At 42.4% G+C, this 16,618-nt stretch overlaps 1 protein-coding gene across 2 annotated transcripts in view; it reads right to left on the bottom strand.

Annotated features, from left to right (window-relative positions):
- Positions 1–16,618, bottom strand: part of EPG5 (ectopic P-granules 5 autophagy tethering factor) — a 105,407-nt gene that overhangs the window by 6,519 nt on the left and 82,270 nt on the right. For both annotated transcript variants that reach the window (XM_025886859.2, XM_025886861.2), the window contains exons 36-42: positions 14,434–14,609; positions 11,355–11,540; positions 10,644–10,853; positions 9,776–9,920; positions 3,405–3,647; positions 1,920–2,136; positions 1,521–1,736 (exon numbers count right to left, since the gene is read on the bottom strand). In XM_025886859.2, coding sequence (XP_025742644.2) covers positions 1,521–1,736; positions 1,920–2,136; positions 3,405–3,647; positions 9,776–9,920; positions 10,644–10,853; positions 11,355–11,540; positions 14,434–14,609 — 1,393 coding nt within the window. The remainder of the gene's footprint in view (positions 1–1,520; positions 1,737–1,919; positions 2,137–3,404; positions 3,648–9,775; positions 9,921–10,643; positions 10,854–11,354; positions 11,541–14,433; positions 14,610–16,618) is intronic.

Here is a 16,618-nt window from a genome sequence, read left to right as displayed (position 1 = left end):
ATTTTAAAATAAATACCACATTTTCTCTTTAAAAACAAGATAAACACATTTCAGACCTAATGTTGTTCTTAGCATTTGCAGGAAAATCTTAAAAAAGATCAAGAAGGAGCATTAATCTTCCTTTCCATTATCACTGCTCCAACAATGTAAGCAACATTCAGACTCAAGAATAGAAGTGTTGCAAGCATGTAGAATAATTGGAACTCTCAGACATTGCTGGTGTAAATGTGAGAGATGGTGCAGGGAAATAGGTTCTGGCAGTTACTCGATAACAGAGTAACCATATGACCCAGCAATTCCACTCCTGGTCATATACCCAAAGAACGGAAAACAAGTGTTCTAACAAAAATTTGTAAACGAATTTCATAACGGCACTATTCACAACACCCAAAAAGTGTAAACGACCCAAATGCCTATCAACTGATGAATGGATAAACAAAATGTGGGACATCATACAGTGGAATATGACTCAGCCATTAAAAGGAGTGGGGTATGGATTTATGATAAAACATGGGTGAGTCTTGAAACCTCATGCTATGTCACAGAAGCCAGACATGAGGCCACATACTACATGATTCCATTTATATGAAATGTCCAGAACAGACACAATAAAGTCGGAAAGTCAATTAGTGTCTGCCAGAGACACAGCGGACAGGGATCTAGGGAGTAACTATGTCATGAGCATAGGATTTCCTGTTGGGGTGACAGAAACATGTGGTGATGGCTGCAACACTGTGTATGTACTAAATGCTACTCAATTGTACATTTTAAAAGAGCTGCCATGATAAAGTTTGTTACATGTAGTCTACCACAATTTAAGTGAATCAAAATCATATACTCCTGCTAAATTCTATCACAAAGAGACCCGGTGTGAACCCGTATGGACTGAGTGATTCCCAAAGTTGCAACAAGAGGACGGGCTATTCCACAAGAATGCTGACATGAGAATGGGAGGAGAACTCGTTTCAACACTGATAAGGGCTTGGAAAGAAAACCATTATGCAAATAAGTGAGATAAAATGGGAGGCTAGTGGCAAATTCTTTCATGCCTCGGAATTTTTTAGCAACAAAAACTTAGACTTGTTTCTCATTACTTATCCTTCTTATCAGTTAACTTTAACTCATCTTGACTTATAGTTCTAGGAGACTGCCTCGTGGGGCCTGGGCAGCCCTGACAAAGTATGCAACGAAGCAGCTAACGGGTATTTCAACCTAACCCTGCACACTGTCACTGGCTTTTCAAAACCAGACAGAAATCAGCAGTGTGATCAGGTTACAAAGTCAAAATACAACAAGAGGTACTACTAAGAAAACATTCTTTAAACGTGAAAACAAAGTTGTTTCAAAATGAGAAAAAATAAAAATGTTTTTGTAAAATATAAAGATGTAATCAGGTGATTTTTTCCCCCTTAATCTATGGGGGAACCCTAGCCTAGCCCTTAAGTCAAAAAACCTACTAAAGTATTACAATCCCTAAGTAGGAGCAGATGATGAGGTCCACTTAGAAGGTGCTTCCTTACCTGTTAGACAGGGGTGACTTCCGGCCCAGCCCAATAGCCCCCAGAATCCCAGAGCTGAGCCTCTCCTCCGCCAGCAGGCTCAGCCGGCTCTGAAGCATGAGCAGAATTCGAACGACAGATTCTATCAAGACCGAGTCACTCTGCTCCGCTTGAATCAGGGACAGCTGCAGGACTTGATGCCACCACAAAAACAGCTTGGCCTCTTCCTGCGCGGAGCTGGGGGTGGGGGGGAAGGCCCAGGAGGAAAATAAAATTAGAAGTGGATTCTTTCCACTCCCATTTAACTGAAATTCCACATTTGAATTTTAAGTATAGGGGACATTCAGTACTTTAAAAGCTTAGGCTAACAGATAATATTAATATAGTGAGTGTGATATGGCAGCCACAGGGCCAACTAACCTTGGATACACCTGTTCCAACCACTTGCTTAATATGAGCAGCACTTTCATTTCATTCCTTAGAGTCTGTTCGCTATTTAAACACTGAAGCAAGTAGACATAAAGAGTCAGGTAACTGCCGAGGGACAGGCACTCCTGCAGAAATTCTTCTATGGTGAGCTCAGGAACTTGAAGGGACACCAGAATGGGGCCCCATCCTAAATTCTGATTAAGGGAACCTAAGAAAAGAACACCAAGAAAAGACAGCAAGATAAAAACAGGGATCAAATTATTTAACTGCTGTCATGAATCTTTTCACTTTAGGCTTCATGTCATGCCCATGGGAGCCCCGGAGGCCACCCAAGGGAAGTGGCTCAGACTGGAAAGCCCGCACGCTAAGTGCCTATGCCCCCGCTAGCCACTGTGGAGGGGCAAAAGTCAGAACTGAGCACTATGTTCTCAGAGTCACCCTTCTCATCATTTTATGGTCGTTAAAATCGCAGGCAGACATGCCTGTCCAGTCATCCAAGGGTCTTAATTTCATCTAATACCTTTTAAGTATGTTATGAAAATGTACGCTTTTCCAAGGAAAATTATTATTCTATCCAACTGAAGTATTTCCCCTTTTCAAAGCTTAGTTGGATTCATCCCTCGATGGGAATCAATTGGAAAAAAAATTGTTTTTGATTTTAGTAGCATGAATGAATTTGAAGCAGGAGTGTTATCCTTATGGTTCTCAAGTCTTTGGGGGGAATGACGGTGGGGAGATGGTGACCTGCACAGCACCTTCCATGGGGGGGACATGGGTACAGGTCATGGTGTGCAAGAAAGGGCAGGGGCATGTTATGGGCACCTTCCAGCATTCTTGCTCTAATACCCTTCTTTCTCTCCTACTGTGTGTGTGCACAATGTATATCTGGGTATCAGAGCTGAGTAGTGCTAATCCAAGCCATTCTTCTTAACCAGACCATGTTGTTTCCAGAATCAGAGTTTAGAGGGAGGTTAGGGAATAAGAAAGATTTATAAAAGGTAGGGGTGGGGTGGTGATTGACCTCTTTGTAATAGTTCAAAAGATGTGACAAAAAGCAATAAAAAAACTTACATGAAAACTCATTTTAACAAGTGACAAAAATAGAGAAAAATAACACAGTGGGTCTTATTATAAAGATTCTGGTTTACAGCATTTGTTTTGAAGAGCATAGCTAGGCCTGTGACTTACACGATGTGCCTCCCATAAAAGGGCCCGGTCTAACATCCAAAACCACTGTAAAGTGAATAAGAGGTTCCCTCCACGGAAACATGGTTGTGCTGACAGACGTGAACCATAGGTTCTCACGCTAACTGCAGATCTTTGCAAACAAAACAAAATACATACTGAAGTATCAGCTACATTAACAAGGAAATCTGCGTGGCGCAATCACCCGTTGGGGAGGGTCTGGAAAGATACCTCCTTCTGACAAAGCTTCGCTCTCCCCTGGAAAGGACCAACCTAAAGAGAGCTTCGCACCTTCTTTGAAGTAAGCAGTGATGCAGGCTTCCGTGGTCTCGGCCATGTGGCGGACAGAAGCCAGGCTCTGACAGGCTGCTGTTAAGAGGGGCAGGACCACCAGCCCGTGCACTTTCTGTCCAATCCAGGTCCGGACACTGCCCCGGAGGAACTCTGCCGTTGGAATAGTCGCATTGTTCATCATCATTAGGACTTCCATAAAGAGGCTGCTGAGGGCCATGTGGCGGGTTTGGCTGTCCATGTCTGCGGGGGAACACAGACACACTCCGTGAGAGGCTGCCGGAACGGGGACATGAATGTGAGCAACTTCGGCTGCACTCTGGGCACATTTTACAATTTACAAATACTCTGGATGGTGCTCAGCTGGTAAGGATAGGATGCAGCACAGCAGTACTTTGTAAGGGCACTGTAGGAACCACTGAGAGACCCCTGGTTACAGCAGGTGGCCGAGCAATACTTTAATAAAGAGACATATCAAATTAGCGTGAAAAACTAAATTATTTATCAGAACATGCTTACTCAGACTTTAGCTTCCAAACTTTGCTCATTTGGAAAACCAAATATGCAGATCTCAGAAGTCACCTGGTAAACGGACTAGAAAAATATCTCCACTCTCACCACCACCAAAGCTATCAATATTCTGGAGTGATTTACAAGGAATAGAGGTTATTACTTAAAATAAAATATAAAAGGAAAAGAAACACCTTTTAAACCTTCTTAAAAGAGCTCCTAACTTAAGCTCTTATTTCCTTGGTTTTTTTTTTTAAAGATTTTATTTATTTATTTGAGAGAGAGAGAATGAGAGTTAGAAAGCACGAGAGGGAAGAGGGTCAGAGGGCGAAGCAGACTCCCTGCCGAGCAGGAAGCCCGATGTGGGACTCGATCCCAGGACTCCAGGATCATGACCTGAGCCGAAGGCAGTCACTTAACCAACTGAGCCACCCAGGCGCCCTCCTTGTTTTTTAAATGGAAAAAGAAAAGTGGACAGACTGATAATTGAAATGGGTCTTTCAAAAAAACTGAGAGGTGAAAAGAGCACAGGGTATAAGAAAAAGCAAACTGTACAAGACACCTGCAAATGAGCAGGTTACGGAGGTAGATTCCTTCCTCACATCCCAAAACAGAAAACCTTTTTCACCAGGAGTTTGTGGAGAAAACTATTCAACAGGCTATAGTTTTTGCCAACTACTTCTAGCTCTCCTTAAGCTAGGTAAAATTTTTTAATGGAATAGAAGTGGGGCTTTGTCACCACAAGCCTTCCGTATTCACGTCAGCGAGAGCAGGGGAGTCTGGGTCTTACTCGCCACACCTATCAAATCAAACTCGCCCACCTACAAGTGTTAAATAAACTCTAACAATGTTACTATAAGACCTACTTATTATGATCAAAGCAAGGACTTCAGAAACCAAAGTTCTAGATGTAAGTTCAACAATGTCTATGTGTGAGTACATATTTCGTCATGTATTCCTATGGGTATGGGCATTCTTCTCTAAGGCCTTATCTCTGAATTTCAGCTCAAAAGCAACTGTAATTTTAATGTGCCTTTTAATGATAACTCACAGGAACAAAAAACATACAGAAAGCCTCTTAATAGATCCCACCTTCTACTCTCCTCGCCCTATGCATCATCAACACAGCCAACAAATGTTTTCTTAAAAACCAGATCTGATCCCGTCACTCTTCTGAGGAAGATCTTTCTAGAAGACCCTCCCCTCCTGTGCTTGGCCAGCTATTACCTGACATTCATGGCCTAAACACATTTGATCAACTCTAAAACCCTTTCTCCGGTATCTCCTGCTGATTTTTCTTTTTTTCTTTTAACACTGACTGGGTGTTACTGGCTAGAGGGGCTGATGCTAAAAGGTCAGGTGCACTATCTCATTTCATGCTTACAATACCCATATGAAACAGGTATGACTATTATCCCCATTTTGCAGATGAAGTTATACAACTTGTACAAGATCACACAGCAGGTGGAACACCCAGGCAGTCTGGTCCCAGAATCTGCTTTTTACCTACCATATTATATACCCTGTGCGGTAAATCTATATTGCAGGTATGTACAAGAAATTTCAACTGATTTTTTGTTCACCAATTCTAACCAACTCACACAGTGACACCAGCTTTCAATTGCTATGCTTCCCTAAATACGACAGTTGCCTATTTTCAAACAGTATTTAAATAAGCATTAAAACGTTTGTGAGATTCATCCATGTTGTGGCAGATTTTCACTGTTGCATTCTATTATATGAATATACTACAATTCATCCTTTCTACTAAACACACGGGTTGTTTCCGGTTTTGGATCCCCTCAGATGCATAGCTATGGACACTGTTCACATTTCCCAGGGCACAGGTGCATTTCTTTTGGAATATTCCAAGGAGCGGAATTCTGAGTCGTAGGATATGCAAACTAGTAGATGACGGACGCCAAACTTTTAAAACTGGTTGTACCAATTTCCTCTGTGATCAGCAGTATATGAGTTACATTGATCCACATACTTGCCAACTTTGTATCGAAACCTTCTTAACTGTACTCATTATAGTGGATGTGTCATCACCTGTCCCTAAGGTTTTAATTTGCATTTCCCTGATTAACATGGCTAGCACCTTTCTGGTCATTTAGATACTCTCTTTTGTAGAATGTCAGTTCAAGGGTCTTGTTCATTTTTCTACTGGGTTGTCTTTTTCTCCCTTTATCCAGTGTGATAATTTTAGTCACTCATATTTAATGTTAATTACTGATGTAACTGGGTCTAAATCTACGATCTTACAATGTACTTTCCATTTATTCCCCAAATTCTACATCCCTTTTTCTCTCTTTTACTTATTTCTTATTCTATTTTCTCTCTTTTGGTCTGGAAGCTAAACACCATTCCAACATTCTTACAGTGGTTGCCTTACCAATTACACGTGCACTCTTGACTTTTCAAAAGTCTGATGTTAACTGGCTCCAAGGCAGTGCCAGGGCCCTGTAACATTCTAACTCCTACCAGCTCTCCCTGCTGGTGCCTTATCCCCGGGAGGCATTATTATTATTATTGTTTTAGACAGTCACGTTTCATGTAGATTCACCTACACATTTATCTGCCACTTTCATTGTTCTTCACACTCACTCTCTTCCTACTTACCTTCTCCGGATTATTATCTCTTTCCTTCCAGTCTTTGATCATATTTTGCTATTCTTTTTATAATCTCTTAAGCTGGATTCTTATCTTATTAGCCTTCATCTTTTTAAAATTTTAATATAAGCACTGAAGGCCAAGAAACTAAGTCCCACTTTAGCTGCACTCCACAAGTTTGGATGCATTCTGTTCTTTTATCCAGCTCCAAATCTTCTAAATTTCTATTATGACTGCTTCTTTGGTCATTAACCAGTTAGTTAAAAGTTTGCTTCTTAATTTCCAGGGTATAGTTATATTTTGTTACTGATTCCTAAGTTGACTGCACTGTGGTTACAACATGTGTGGTCCGTTGCACACCAGTCCTTTGGAATTGCTGGAGACTGGCTTTAAGCTAAACAAGGGTGAGGTTCCTTAGCCACTGTGTAGGAGACTCATCCCGTGTGAGTTCTGCACGTACAGGGCACATCTTATCCACATGCACACTATACCCAGCGGGGCTCTTCAGACTTCCTAAAGCCTTACTGATTCTCCTTCGACTTCATCAATTACGGTGAGATGTGTGGCAAAATCTCTTACTGTGAATGAATTTGACTTTTCTCTTCCTAATTTTGTCAGTTTTCACTTCAGGTATTTGCAGTTGCTACTGTATTATTAGGTACAAATACATTTATCATTAATATATCCTCCTGGTGGATTAAACCTTTTATCAATTTCCAATGACTCTCTTTATCTCTACTAATGCTCTTATTTATTTTTGTCATGCAACTTCAAAGCAGGGAAACACCCTAGAGATCATCTGCCTCTGTAATGCTTTCTGCTTCACAGTCCTATCTGTCCAATATTAATCTACTATGCCAGCTTTCTATTTTAATAATTGCCTGATATAATTGCCTTATAGAAAGCTTTCTATATCCTATGCTCTATATGTACTTTTTAGAAACAGCTTAAGGCTGGATGTTGTTCATTATTAATTCAGTCTGACAAACCTTTGTCTTTTGAGTATCTGCCCATTTACATTTACTGATGTATTTAAATTTTACCATCTTATTTTGATTATTTTTCTCACCTTCTTCAAGCTTCTTTTCTTGCCTTCTTTGGACTGAATGCACTTTGGCCATTCCTTTTTATCTCCCTCCACTAACTTGGAAATTATACATTTTATTTCTATTCTTTTAGTGAATTTCTTAGCAATTTCAACATTCACATTTTACCAAGATGTAAATTTAATCAATTTATTGACCCTCTCAAACCATACTAAAACTTTAGATGCTTTTAACTCAACCTCCTTCCTAACTTATATGTACTTGTGGTCATATAGTTTAATTTTTGCTTTTGCTTTTTAAACCCCTAAATGCATGGTTACATAGTTTTCCATATGTGCCTAACATTTTACTACTTTCTCTGCTTACTTTTCCTGCTTATAATCCAAGCCTTTTTACTTGTGATCACTCTACTTCTACCTAAAGAACACGCTTTAGGATTTCCTTCAGTGATATCACGGGGACAAACAATCTCAGTTTTCAATGAAAGTATCTTTATATCACCCTCATCCTTGCAAGATGGTTTCTCTTAGTTTACATCTCCAGGTTACAAGTGACTTCCGCACAGCACACTGAAGCTGTTCCACTGTCTTAACTTCCTTTGTTGCTACTGAGAAGTCAGCAGTCAGTGTAAATGTTGTTCCTTTGTAGGTGTCCATCCGTCCGTCCCTCCTTCCTGGATGTGGAAGTTCTTTCCTTTGTCCCTGGTGCTCGTGCAGCGTCACCACACAGTGACAGTGTGTAGAGATGGGCATTTCTCTGTCCTGCTTAGGATTTGCTGCGTTCACTGAATCTAAGGAGTGTTATGCTCATCAGCCCTGGAAAATTCTCAGCCCTGCTGTCTCTCTAGCTATTCCTGCCTCCCCCAGGTCTGTCTGTCCTCTCGGGAATTCTGACTGGATGACTGCATGTATGTTCCATCTTCCTGACCTGTCCCCCAGGCCCTCTAACCTTGCTTCCATGTTCTTTCTCTGTCTGTTCTACATTCCGGACGCTGTGTTCATATGTATTCTCCAGTTTACTAATTTTCTCTTCAAATGAGTTGAACCTGCTGTTAAACTTACCCATTCAGTTTTTTTTTTTTTTTTTAAGATTTTATTTATTTCACAGAGAGACACAGCAAGAGAGGGAACACAAGCAGGGGGAGAGGGAGAGGGAGAAGCAGGCTTCCCCCAGAGCAGGGAGCCCGATATGGGGCTCCTTACCCATTAAGTTTTTATTACAAGTGTTATATTTTACATTTCTAGAATATCGGATTCTCTCTCAAAGCTGTATATTTCTATAATTTCTTGCTCCTATGGACACTTTCAAATCTCTCTTATTTTATCAAATAGATAAAAATACTTTTTGTTTACTGTGCTAATTATTTCAGTATCTTAAGTCGTTCTCTGCTGACTTGCTTGTGGTGCCTTGTTTCCTTGTGTGTTTTATGACTTTTTCTTTTTTTACTATGAGTTCATATTCCTTGGAACTCTGAGGCCAGAGCTGGAAGATGGATTTCTCCAGTGCGGCTCTGTGGGTGCTTTCCCCCAGGCATCTAATGGCATTGCCAACCCAGAACAACTTGTACTCAGTTCCCAGGCTGAGGGATTTTTCTCTGGACAGTCTAGGTAGTAGGAATTTGTGCCTCAGACCCACATGAGGGTCAGCTTATGCCTACTAATTTTCAAAAGAGACAGCTCTCTTTCCCCACCACACAGACATCTGACCCAACACCCAGGTCAAACGGATTATTGTCTTTGCTCTCCTCTCCCAGGGGCAGGTTTATCTCTGGTTCATCCTTACACTGAGGATGCCATCCTGTGGGTGATGCATACGAGCTCCTTTCAGGCCCCCATCTCCAGCAGGCCCTGGGCTTTAGTGCTCCCCTACCCCATCCCAGTCTAAGACGGTCCCGTAAAAGTCTTCAAAGGGGAAGCCAGCTTCAGCACTCCATCTACGTTTACGGGTTCCTCCTTTCACTTAGCTTCTGACTTCTAAGATTTTCCATCTCACACTAGCATCTGACAGTGTCAACCCTTCCTCAAGTTCTTAGCATTTGTCCCTCCCCTGGTGCTGACCTGACAGTGTCCCTGGGAGCCCATCCTTTCTCCGAACACCACTTCTCTGGGAACAAGACTGAAAGTGTCCTGCCCAGGCCCCTGATCTCACAAGAACAGGAATTCACCCACTGAATGGAGACATAACTGCCCGTGGGCCACTCACCAGGTGGGTTAAAGACGATGATATCATCCAAGAGCTTAGACATCTCCTTTTCTAGGACTGCTAAGGTGATTTTTCCATTTTGTTCCAGGGAACTGAGGAACTGAACCATCTGATGAGTGAAGGCTCGGCACTTTGGAACTGCATCCTGACAAACAATAAAAGGAGCATTCATTTGAATCCATGCGAGCAGTGTAAAGTGAGTATTCCCTGGGGGCATGTCACTGCTCTGAATGCTTCGGGAGGGAGAGGCGAGGACAGAGCAGGAGGCCACATGAAGACAGGTGTGTGTCTAAGGGCCCTGTGTCTAGGGATATGCAAATCTGTGGTAACACTTACACCAGAACCCATGTTCTCCCCAATTCCAGAACACTGTTCCTTTTTCACTACATCAATAGCAACATTAACTACACATTGATTACTTGCCAGAAACTTTTCCAAAAACTTTTATGTTCACTACCTAATTTAATTCTCACAACACTTTGAGGCAGTATTATTTCCAACTCAGACGAGAAAACCAACGTCAGAATGGCCATGAGCTGGGGACCAGAGTTTGTCAGACCTCAAATTCATGCTCATACTTTCACTGCCATTCTGCTGCCAGTGACACCCAGATCTCTTAAACCAAAGGCTGCCGCCCTCAATCCTTTCACCCTCTTGTTAGCGTGTGGTACTGCTAGTAAGTGAAGGTTCAGCAAAAGAGATAATTAAAACTAAAAGATCTGAGAGGCCAAAATAGGAGTACACGATGGTACACAATCCTCTAACTCTTTCACCTGAGCCATCACAGGGTTTGAGACCATCCTCAGCAGCACCCCCACTAGCACAATCCTGAGAACACTCTGCCTTTTAAAGCACCCACTCAACTTACAGGATGTTTCTGGTTGTCAGTAGGAATGGAAAGGCCCGCAGATACTCTTAGGAGCTTCATGATTAATTCTGCAGAAGATTCCTTTGCCAGGATGATGGCTGGCTGGTAATGGCTGCTGAAATAACTGAGCACGCTCTGGTAGGACACGGTATCCACGAGATGCCACGAGAGCGAGCTTGTTTGTCCAAGGAGGTTCAGGAGAGGTGAATCCTAAATAAAACACATATTCCTTTAGTTTCGGAGTTCTGTTTCCCAGAAATATGTATCTCTGGTCTATGGAGTGATCACTAGGATGGCCTATGATAAGCACTGAACAGTTAAGATGTCAAGTAAGTATCTCCTGAAGCTAGAAGTACTAGTGAAAGTAATAACCAAGGCCTTGGCAAAAACACATTAACTTTAAAATCTGTAAGTATTCAGAACCCAATTTTCAAAGGAACTCTCGGATCTGGTGGCAGAACTAGCAATTAATGAGATGTAAAATAAAATTGACTTGCATTCTCTAACTCTGTGTGCTTCCCTTCATAACCCAGAATTAGATTATGAACGATCCCAGAAAACCGGGCACCTAGTTGAAGGCACATCCCATATGCCAAGCAGATACTCACACTGACAGAGGTGTTAGGGAAACAAGTGAAAAGCTACAACCTCGTATGGAGTGGGGCCCTAGGAAGCCTTGCCAAGTCTTCATCACAGGCTCTCCAAACTTACTGCTTGGTCTACCAGCTGATCTTCCTTTGCCAATAAAATCATCATAAAAAGGAGGCAGACAATCATGCTCCGGGTCTCTGGGTGGGGAGTGGGGCTCCAGGCATCAGAGAGCACACTGACCCAGTTGACTTCGCACAGGACAGACCCCAAAAATAAGAAGCAGCTCTTAGGGCTTCCTCGTTCCACCTTAAAGGGAAATGAATCAAAATCAGTGTTTTCCTTTAAACTGTCTGTGTTCTTAAAAATGTGTATAAATCAATGCTTACCAAATTGAATTTTAAAAAATAACTTTTTCCCCAGATTATAAAAACCATGTCCGAATCCTTCCCCACAAAGATTTAGACTTAACATTTGTAATATTTTTTCTTCCAACCTCAGTGAATGCATACATTTTTCAGCTTGTTTAGAGTTCATTATTTATTCCACTAATTCTTTTTTTTTTAAAGATTTATTTATTTGAGAGAGCGAGAATGAGAGAGAGAGAGAGAGAGAGAGAGAGAGTACATGAGGGGGGGAGGGTTAGAGGGAGAAGCAGGCTCCTCGCTGAGCAGGGAGGCCGATGCAGGACTCGATCCCGGGACTCCAGGTTCATGACATGAGCCGAAGGCAGTCGCTTAACCAACTGAGCCACCCAGGCACTCCTCCACTAATTCTTAACAGGAGAGGAATGACCTTCCCTAGCTCTAACCAGGGAGCTGGTTAACGACTGAGCCACCCAGGCACCCCTTAGGTTTCCATTTTTAAAAGCCCCTTAATCCCTGCCACAGTCACCAATGCTCTGTCACAATCCTCAGATGTGCAAAGATAGAACAAAGGTTGAGCTCTATTTGTCAGTAGTTCCTAAAGCTGATTGTGCATCAGAACCACCTGGAGGACTCACTAAAACAGAGACTGTGGGACCATACCCCCAGAATTTTATATTTCCTACATCTAGGATGAGAGCAGGAATTTGGATTTCTAACAAGCTCCCAGGTGGTGCAGACGCTGCTGGTCGAAGGACCATACTTTGAGACCCACTCTATTATTGTATATAATTTTTATACTGCCTTTTTGGTATAATGTTATGTTATAAAAATGTCTCCACATCATTAGACTTTGTGATTTTTGATGACTGCATAATGTTTAATTAAATCCTATTTAAAAGATATTTAAAATATATTAGGGATTGGTGGGGGGGTGGTAAATGTATTTTACAGTATATAATCAATGTCAGAGTTAACTCTTATTAGCCCATTTCAACAGTCTGTTTAAAATAAAACATGGCTAGCTATAAATTTTTCCATTTAAAATCAAGATTAAAAAGCCATTTATAGGGGCGCCTGGGTGGCTCAGTTGGTTAAGTGACTGCCTTCGGCTCAGGTCATGATCCTGGAGTCCCGGGATCGAGTCCCACATCGGGCTCCCTGCTCGGCAGGGAGTCTGCTTCTCCCTCTGACCCTCCCCCCTCTCATGTGCTCTCTCTCTCTCTCTCTCAAATAAATAAATAAAATCTTTAAAAAAAAAAAAGCCATTTATAAAATCAGTCAATGGACTCTGGTGATGATTCATGCCCTCCTGTGACTACCATCATTATATCATTATTAACTGCTTCTTCTTTTCCCTTTTAGAAAATGATTCCTCATCCTCCTTTATCACCTGTTCTCTATCCTCACTCCAAACCCCTCAAAACACATCCCTTTCTTACTCCAGAAAGACACACAGGACTGAAAGGGTTCCTGCTTCCGGCCAGGTCAGCATCATCTCTCACTAGACTAAAATACCTAGAGGCACCAAGTCTACAGTGACCCTTCGGGACTGGGCTCACATTTCATCTGTCACACAGCTGAGGCCACCCGCTTCAAGCCACCCTACAGCTCTTTAAGCAAACATTCTCTTCCACGTTCATAGTGGTGATAAATATCTACTCGGGACCTATCTCATATACTAAACTGGCTATAAAATCATTCCTAAGCTTTTATTTCGGAGACAGCCGTCCTCAGCCTTCCCTGGAGCTCGGCTGTGGAGGAGCAGCTGACAAGCACAGCCCTGGGTGCTCTCCACTGTCAGCGCTAACAGACCGCAGTACGTTTCCCGGATTGTCAGAGACCACTATGGACCCGCAGGAATTAAAGCACTTACGGTGTCTCAGTCATCAACGTGACGTCGAGTGAGGAGTAAACACAGAAGAACTGGTGACTCTGAATAAATAAACTGAAATGACTATAAAAAGCTAAGCCAAGATGATAAGGGGCTTTTAAAAATGGAAACCTAAGGGGTGCCTGGGTGGCTCAGTCGTTAAGCGTCTGCCTTCGGCTCAGGTCATGATCCCGGGATCCTGGGATCGAGCCCCACAATGGGCTCCCCGCTCGGCGGGGAGCCTGCTTCTCCCTCTCCCACTCCCCTGCTTGTGTTCCCTCTCTCGCTGTGTCTCTCTCTCAATCTGTCAAATAAATAAATAAATAAATAATCTTTAAAAATGGAAACCTAAGAACAACAAAACAACAAAATTGCCGGGCGCTATGTAAGTGACACTACTGGGGCTATTTTTGTAACTACTGCTTCTACTGCTAAGACTCACATACATATTAGCAATTTTTCCAAGTCATTTCGGGTCTTTATACGATTATGATGCATCACTGGTTGTTACGATGCACTTCTGTCTCCTACAGCATTATTCCCTTATGTAACTGCTCAAAGAAACTAATGGCTTGAGTACCAATTACATTTTGCTTTAATAGAACATTTAACAACATGGAAGCCTGATGATACTGTCCTAGAAAAAGATGCAAACCCAAAGACACCAAGACCGAGCATGACAAAGTCATTAAACCATGTACTCCTACAACAATATTACGAAAGTCCAGGGGTGACAGCCATGCTATAGTCAACATCTTTCCCAGGGTTTAAAAATGGTCCTACAAATGTCTTCCAGTTGCCTACTCCCACAGTAAAATGAATTCCACGGAACGCTGCTTCCCACCAGCACCATTTGGGCAACACAGAATGCGAGCACGGTCCACTCTAGCACCCACTGCAGCTGTGCCTGAGAACCGCAGTGAGCCCGAGGAGCCAGGCTGCGACACGGAGCGCGAGGGCTCACTTTGAAGAAGGCCTCCATGAGCATCTGGTCAGGATGCAGGTCCCTCCACGGGAGTCTCCGGTAGGCACTATGGAAGGCGTACAGAATGAACTCTGGCATTCTGGGGGCTGTACACACTTCACAATAATGCATCAGGTGTAACCGAAGGGCTCCTTCATCACTTGGCAACAGCTTATCTAAAATTCAAGCAGAAAACACGGCTAAAGACCTTCTGGGTTATCTTTAAAAACAAACACGGGGCGCCTGGGTGGCTCAGTCGTTAAGCGTCTGCCTTTGGCTCAGGTCATGATCCCGGGGTCCTGGGATCGAGCCCCGCATCGGGCTCCCTGCTCCGCGGGGAGTCTGCTTCTCCCTCTCCCACTCCCCCGCTTGTGTTCCCTTTCTCACTGTGTCTCTTTCTGTCAAATAAATAAATAAAATCTTCAAAAAACACACACAAAAAAATTTGAACTAAAAGTCTAAAACCCAAGGTTCTCAATAATTACCAAATTTCAAAAATTTTCATGTGCCAGGAAAAAAAAACAACAACTGATGGCAAATTAATAGCAAAGACCAGTACTATAATTACTTACTTGGGGAACCAGAATGAGAAGCTGGTAGGTGGGAGATAGCAGGGGCGATCAGTTTTTCTTTAAAACTTCTAGCTAAATGGCTTTTTAACTCAAATACACTTGCACAACCCCACCCACTTCTAGGCATCCCTCCAGTCTGCTGCCCTCAGCAAATACTGAGTCACCAGCATGGAGCACTCATTCATTTGGCACCTTGGAGGAATCCAATATCGCTCAAAAGGAAATGTTGCACATGACTAAAACATAACCCTTGGTGCAGTACAACTCGACGATTAATTGTCACTCGGCTAAGTTATTCTAAAACGACATGGATCACTCAGTATTAAAGTCACAAGTATCAATTACCTCAGCGCCCGCCAAGAGTGAATGCCAGTATAAGGGGCATTTAGTCTAAAACAAAACTTTTCAGATGTTCTGGTTCTACGCAAAGGAATGAATGTAGTCAAAGAAGAGAGCGCCAGCCACCCACAACAAGACCAGAAACCTGATGGTGGTTCTTAGTGGTGGCTTTTGAAAAATGACCAATGAGCATCAACCCATGGTACCAATCGATTTATCATTTCCAACATACCTATGCCCTTGATTCACAGTCCTTACTTTATTCTACAGCACGAAACATCAACATGTTTTTAACCTTTTAAGACAAGATAAGGCTAGCATTTATTTTAATATGAATAAAAGATAGTTTTGTTTAAATAAGGATGGATATATAGTTGGATGTCTAAAAGGTAATCTCTGAGGACAAGACTGAGTTTCTAGTTCCAGCCCAAACACACATAAGTTCTGTGAGCTCAGAAAAATTCATTTTGCTTTTCGGGACTTCATTTCCTCATGAATAAAAGGAGGGAGCTGGATCAGAAGATCTCACTAAAAGGCTATAATAAAATGCTTTTTCCTGCTTTGCATAGTTCTATTTCCTCTCCTTGAACTCAGCTACCAATTCCTGATGTTAGCCATGGACTCTCCTGTTCCCAAGCCACTTTCTTATTTTATATACACAGGCAAGAGCCTGAGGGAGTGCTTGTCCCCTATACTAAGAAACTAAACATACAGGGGTGCCTGGGTGGCTCAGTCGGTTAAACATCCAACTCTTGATCTCAGCTCGTGTTTGATCTCAGGATGGTGAGCTCAAGCCCCATGTTGGGTTCTATGCTGGGCATGGAGCCTGCTTAAAAAAAAATATCTATCTATCTATCTATCTATCTATCTATCTATCTATCTATCTATCTATACATATATATATATATGGTGCCTTTGTGATTATAATTTGATGCTCAAATATTTTTGATGATGATAAGCAGCTAGAAGTTTGTCTTTCTAAAAAAAGTGAGTACTGTTAGTATTTCATATGTTACTCATTAAATCAATACTTATCAAATAGACACTGAGATTATGACACTGTGTAAGTCTTGTGGGGAATAAAAAGAATAATGTTTCGGGCGCCTGGGTGGTGGCTCAGTCGTTAAGCGTCTGCCTTCGGCTCGGGTCCTGATCCCAGGGTCCTGGGATCGAGTCCCACATCGGGCTCCCTGCTCGGCGGGAAGCCTGCTTCTCCCTCTCCCTCTCCCCCTGCTTGTGTTCCTGCTCTCGCTGTGTCTCTCTCCATCAAATAA

This window comes from Callorhinus ursinus, unplaced genomic scaffold (assembly GCF_003265705.2).
Source record: "Callorhinus ursinus isolate GAN/ISIS: 27379988/994484 unplaced genomic scaffold, GSC_fseal_2.0 scaffold11, whole genome shotgun sequence".
Classification (NCBI taxonomy): Eukaryota; Metazoa; Chordata; class Mammalia; order Carnivora; family Otariidae; genus Callorhinus; species Callorhinus ursinus.
The sequence above is the reverse complement of the archived record's forward strand: the minus strand, read 5'-3'. Positions and strand labels throughout refer to the sequence as shown.